The 6461-nt window shown below is 32.1% G+C and overlaps 1 protein-coding gene across 1 annotated transcript in view; it reads right to left on the minus strand.

Moving 5' to 3' along the window:
• LOC105528191 (BTB/POZ domain-containing protein KCTD8-like) overlaps positions 1 to 6461 on the minus strand; it is a 198634-nt gene that overhangs the window by 165029 nt on the left and 27144 nt on the right. The window contains exon 2 of the mRNA XM_011964814.1: positions 2829 to 2886. Within this exon, the coding sequence (XP_011820204.1) occupies positions 2829 to 2886 (58 nt within the window). The remainder of the gene's footprint in view (positions 1 to 2828; positions 2887 to 6461) is intronic.

Below are 6461 nucleotides of genomic sequence, written 5' to 3' on the forward strand. Positions count from 1 at the left end.
ATAAAAAAAATAGTGTCCAGGGTAAATAGTTCAGGAAATGTATGACAACTCCAAAACTCACCACTTGCCCTGGGATCTTTGGATTTTTTTTTTTTTTTTTTTAATCCCATCCTTAGAATCCTTCATGAGAGCTGCTGGAAAAATGAAAAATTACTTTCAATGGCAAAAACCACAATTACTTTTGCACCAACCTGATAGTTTTCATGTATTTGTTTAAGAAGGGAAGATTTCAAAAGTATCAAGAATCTGTTAATAAGAAATAAGTTTGGGCAAATAATAGTCTCATACTAGAATGTTTCCTGATTGATATACAAACCAAAAAAAAAAAAAAACAAAAACAACTCTAATAAAACATTATCATCGCCTGATCTGTATCACTCCAACAAGCAATAATGAGCTATTACAGACTATTCTACATAGGAAACAAAATTTTTATTACAAGAAAGTCCAGAGAGTGCTGAGTTAAAAGCAAAGAGAGAGCTAAATGAGTTAAATATTTAATGGCAGGACAAGGCAGCCTAGTATGTACATACCAACTTTAGGGATGGCTTTTCCAATTAGATCTAAATATTCAGGTTGTTAAGAAAGACATCCCCTCCTCTAGATCATATTTGTATTGACACAGTAAAGCTATTAATTCTGAGATCCTCTCTTTTCCATATATCATTTTAAAACTAACTCTTTTTTTGATGGGTACATTCTTTCTTTTGATATTTCACTGTATTGAATTACATTAAGTTTAGTCTAAACAATTGCAGAAGCTAATCTTTCTCTTTCACGGAAATTTGCATGTCTCTGATTTGATGCATTTACTTCACAGTTTAACTGTCAGAAAGTAATTTTGTTTCCACTTTTCCCAAGTTCTCCTGGAATTTTCCTGCACAGTCATAAAACTTTGACAAATAATGTGAACATGGTTTTCAATCTTAAAGTTGACCAATAAATATTCACCATAAAATTTCCTTCAATGCTTGTTTAATTTTTCTCTCAATTGCCCCTGAGGTTGAGGAATTTTTCCTTGCAGTATTTTAGGAATAAAGATTCTTCTGCTCATGTTCTAATATCATTATTGGCTTCCCCTTGAAGACTTTTGATAAATGTGTTTTCTTAATATAAGACTTTTTTAAATGTCTGAACATCTGGTTGCTTAACGTTCACCAACATATTATCAAACTTCTCTTTTTAAGAGTAAAGAATTTGAAATTTGAATGTTCCGATTTCAGACTGGCTTTATATTACTAATTGTGATTTTAAGTAACTGTCTTGACATCCCTGAAGTTTATTTTCTTTATCAGTGATATAGCTGCCAACTCAATCGCACAGCACTGTTTTAAAGATCAGATCAGATTACATAAGCATGCGAACAAATAGGGTGGAAAGATAATCTTCGTTTAGGCAAGAATTTCTACGTGTTGCTTAACTCTAAAGTTCCATAGTTCTGTGTAAAAGAACTTTAAATGCAATTGTCTGTTTGAATGCACCCTATGTAAATATCTAGCCACAGCTATTTCTTTGGTGGTTTGGATGAAAGCTGGATGTGCAAATTGTGATACATGAGGTGTGTATGTAAGACCCTTTAAAATACAGGAGAAATTCAAAGTAAAGGGAACGGAATAAAGACTGAAAGTTGGGGGCTAAGGACTACTGCTCCTAGAACTGCCATATTCTAGAACTCTGAGGCATCTGAAAATTCTAAATTTAAACTTAGCCCTCTAGGTTCTTGTGAACAAAATTGGTCAAAATGAAGATAGAGCCTATTTTATTTAACAATTTGTTTATTTGATAAATGAGTTTAAATAGTCGGGCATATGAAATTTTAAAATAAAGCGCGTAACTGGATTGTTTGTAACTAAAAGGACACATGCTTGAGGGAATGTAAACCCCATAATCCATGACGTGCTTATTTCAAATTACGTGCCTGTATCAAAACGTCTCACGAATCCCATAAATATATACACCTACTATGTATCTATAAAAATTAAAGAATAATAAAAATAATAAAATAAAATAAATATTCCAGGCATATGATATACATCCTTGCCCCAGGCACAAAAATGTTATTGGCAGGCTTGCTTAGTCTTTCTCTATTTCTATACTTAGAAAATATTAACATTTAAATATAGCCCTGTAGAAGGAGGTGTATCCCTATCTCCTTAATTCATAGGAGATATAATCCAGCTAGTGTTATTAGGTATAAGTCACCACAAACAAGACAGGAAGAAATGTGTGCAGATATAAGATATGCTTTACTTCTGCTTCAAAAAGTGGTAAGTTAGGAAAAAATTTAAACTTAATGCAGAAATTCTGGAGACAGATTCTCTGAATGTAAAAACAAGCCAAATGTGACCAAGGAAGTCACTGTGCAAATGTCCAGATCAGTAAAGTGCTCTAAAATGTTGTGTGGAACACATATCCCTTATAATACCATTGCTTCTTCAGTTAGGTTCACAACTTTGTGCTTTTTCATTTGTTTTAGTCATCGAATAGATCAATTAATCTATGTTAAAAGCATCTTCCATGTTCAAGGAGTCCTTTGTATATTTTTAACTTATATTACTTTATATTTTGGGCTATTTTTACCTTCATGAACACTAACATAGCACCAATGACACTATGATTATGCATGATTGGGTGCATGTGTATATGTCTATTTTGGTAGCTCTCTACATTTGTTTTTTGCATTAATTTTTACTTAAAAGTAGGATTCTATTTTGCACATTGTACTTTTAATTCACCTATTTATATTATAAATTTATTTAATGAAAAGGAATAATTAAAGCCCACAGTATAATAAAATCTCAGATCTACTCCTGTATATTTTTACTTACCTGCAGGGTTAGAGTATGAATTACCACGATAATCACCTCTACTATCCATTGCATTTGTCTAAACAATTTAAAGTTTAAGCATCATTTTACTTTCACATTTTTGCTCCTCTTTCCTTATATAAACAAATATGTCTTTCTTTCTCTGCTCTACACTCTAGTTGTTTGTCTGGTTATCTCTTTTTCTCTTCTTGTTATGTACTACGTATGTCCATGACTCTAGTTGTCTACTTAGTTTTTTTCCTCTTCTGGTTATTTACTATGTATATCCATGACTGATACTCCTGTCTTTCCAATATATAAACATTTGAAGGCAAGTCATTTACCAGAAAGATTTCCATGCATGAGTAACAGGTATTCTGAGAGTGAAATTAACCAGCTTGTATTCCTCACTCCTTTATTCTGCCAAGTGAGAAAACTAATCTGGTTATGTAAGAAGTCATTACTTCATCTACTCATCAGCTGTTTGTGACATGCTCCAGTTGGAAATAAAATTGCACAAGGATGAAAATGAAGCCTGTTTCAGAACACTTTCAAGGAAGATTTGTTCCTGTAATGGGCTCTTTGCCAAAAGATATGGTTTTTAATTTGTGAGAAAATAAAAATGCGGTCCAAACAAGTGAAACATAAAGTCAGAGGTCAAAAGACATTCTTATTTTTATAGCAAGGAGGTTCAAACTCTGTATTAAGTGAAATTGAAAACACATTTTTTGCTGTCTTCCATTTCTAGCAGTTTGGGCAATGTATCTGTGAAAACAACTTAAAATTAAGTCAGCTTTGGATCTGTCAGTTTTCTACACATATCAGTCTCAGAATCCACTTTTTTACCCCCAAGTAAGTACTGAATATGTTAACTTCAGTCTTACTATTTCTATTTCCTTGTAATTATAGTTCTCTCCTTTGCACATTCTGACAACTGAAATATTTCTAACATGATGTATGGAATAATAAAGAAGGTTTGTATAATGTTCCCCACAGTAGCTCTAGTTGCAAGAGTTTTTATAAATATTGGAACTGAGAGCAATCCCAAAGGGTATATTGAAATAATCAAGGCTCAGGAAGAACACTGAAGTCTGAGATAAGGTTACTTATCAATATCATTATTACTATTATTTTATTTAAATATTTATAAAAGGTAGGAATTAAAAATATAAAGATTCTGGGGGGAAAAAAAAAAAACCTTTCCTGTATGCACATCCCAGATTTTCCCCTATCTAGCTGTGTGATCTTGGGCACTCAACATCTCTGTGCCTCAACAGCCCATCTGTTGAATGGCGGCATAAAAATGAAGTAGTTCCTAACTCATACAGTTGCTGTGAAGGTTTAATATATCATTACAAAGAGTCATCATTATATCAGACACTGTTCCAAGTAATTTAAATACAAATATTTGATAACTTTAAGAAAGTCTTAAAATACTAACTTCCAAAACATATTGAGGATTTACATACTCCTTGAGGGATATTTCTTTTATAGGAAAGTCAAGTAATGCTTCTCTCACATCAAATACTAATTTGTTAGTTTACTAATATTTACTAAGATTTAAATTTATTAGCTTACTAATATTTAAATATATCTTGGATATATAGTTCCAAGTACAAACACAAGATCCAAATAAAAACACATAATGATTAGGATTATTTCCTGTAGAAGGCATTTTGCAAAGAACACCAACATGAAAGTAAACCAACTCATAGAACTGTGTACTTAAATATATGTACTCTTCTTATATGCAAAACAGACTTTAATAAACTTGAATGAAAAACAAACAGAAAGTAAATCAAATCCTTGGTGAATCTGTTGATAGCGTGGGTAACCATGTTGTAATTGACTTACTATATTTTTAAAGGATCTCTCCTAACAGCTACTAAACGTTTCTTCTCTGACTAAAACAAATAGATTTGCACTAGAAAGAGCTCATTGCCCAACTAAGTACTGGATGACCACATCATTGACATATACACTTCGCCAATCCCAATGGCTCTACCACATGTATCTTCCTGGCTTAAAGCAATTTGCACTCTATACATGCAGGACATCCATAAAATGTACAGTTATCATTATACATAGTAAGTATTTCACATAAATAATTTTAGATGATTTTCCATTAGAAACACAAACTATTAACTATTCTGCAATAGCAAAAATCATGAGAATCAAGCTCCTAAATAATCAGTGCCATCCAAAGAGTTGCTTTTAAGCTTTGACAAATAATAGATGTGGCTGAACAGAGTGGGGAAAATAGTTCCAGCTTTTATTGAGTCTTAACTACCTACAAGTAATTTTGGAAAATCCATTAATTCATTAAAATTACAGAGCTCTGGACTTGACTTCATTATTGACTGTCAGTAGAGACTAAGTTTACCATCACTCCATGGCAGCTAAGGACAGGAGTATAAGGGGAAGGAAAACTGGGTTCCAGTCCCCATTCCGTAGACACTTAGGTGTCCAACCGTGCAAGTTACTTATTCTCCCAGAGCTTTTGTATTCTCATCTACATAACTGACAGATTATAAATTATTTCTTATAGTCTTGCTAAGTTTTGGGATCATGGTTAGTCACCATAAGAAGCAGAGTGTTCTTTTTAGAATATTACATCAAAGAAGTAAATATTGCCTTAGGTCTTGAAAGAGTTAATGGGTTTCAACACTTCAGGAATACATTCTCCACTTTTTTTTTAAGATAAAAAACAACCTCACTGGGGTTTGTTTTTCTTGAAATCTGTTATATTTAAAACATGCTTAGATACCAAGAAATGACTAATCTAATTACTTGCATTTTTGGCAAAGATTTAGTTGTGGGGTCTTGAAGAAAAATATTGAGAAAAATATTGAGTGAATTTTTGAGGAAAAGAAAAATATTCTCTCCCATTGTACACATTTCCTAATAAGTTTGTATTACTTTATCTTCTAACTTTTTAAAGGGTCCCTCTGTAAGCATTAATTTTAGTGATATTCAGGTGAGATAAATTGTAAAAAAATAAAGTTTTATATATATAAGCCGTTTATAAAATGGAAAGCTCTATATAGATGTAACACACCCATTAGTCTCACACTCTTGATCTTAATCAGAAATAAAATTGGCCCTTATCTTTCTTTGTGCAACCAGATTATAAACATGAGTACCCAAGACAAACTTTTGTAGTATATCACATAAAAGTAAAACAAATTTATTGAATGATAAAACAAAGGTGAGTTGAAAATATGAGCCCCTGTGCTAGATGTAAAATTAACAATACTCTATCAGTATAATATTCTTGAGATACAAATAACTCTTGGAAGAGTCTTTTCCACATAAAATTTAAATATCTATTTTAAATTTGATCTTGCAGATTTTAGCTATAGTAGACAACAGTAAATGTAACTCTGACTTTTCATTTAAAACCACAGAAGTTTCCATCTACTGGAATTCAAAGGAATAACATATGATATCTAAAATACTTCACAATCTAGCCACTATATCCACTGTATGTTCTATATAGAAAAGCCCCATCAATTCCGGAAAAAAAAAAAAAGCAATGATTTCTGAGGGCTCTGTTCTCTTCCATTGGTCTATATCTCTGTTTTGGTACCAGTACCATGCTGTTTTGGTTACTGTAGCCTTGTAGTATAGTTTGAAGTCAAGTAGTGTGATTCC

Source organism: Mandrillus leucophaeus, unplaced genomic scaffold (assembly GCF_000951045.1).
Source record: "Mandrillus leucophaeus isolate KB7577 unplaced genomic scaffold, Mleu.le_1.0 Scaffold707, whole genome shotgun sequence".
Taxonomy (NCBI): Eukaryota; Metazoa; Chordata; class Mammalia; order Primates; family Cercopithecidae; genus Mandrillus; species Mandrillus leucophaeus.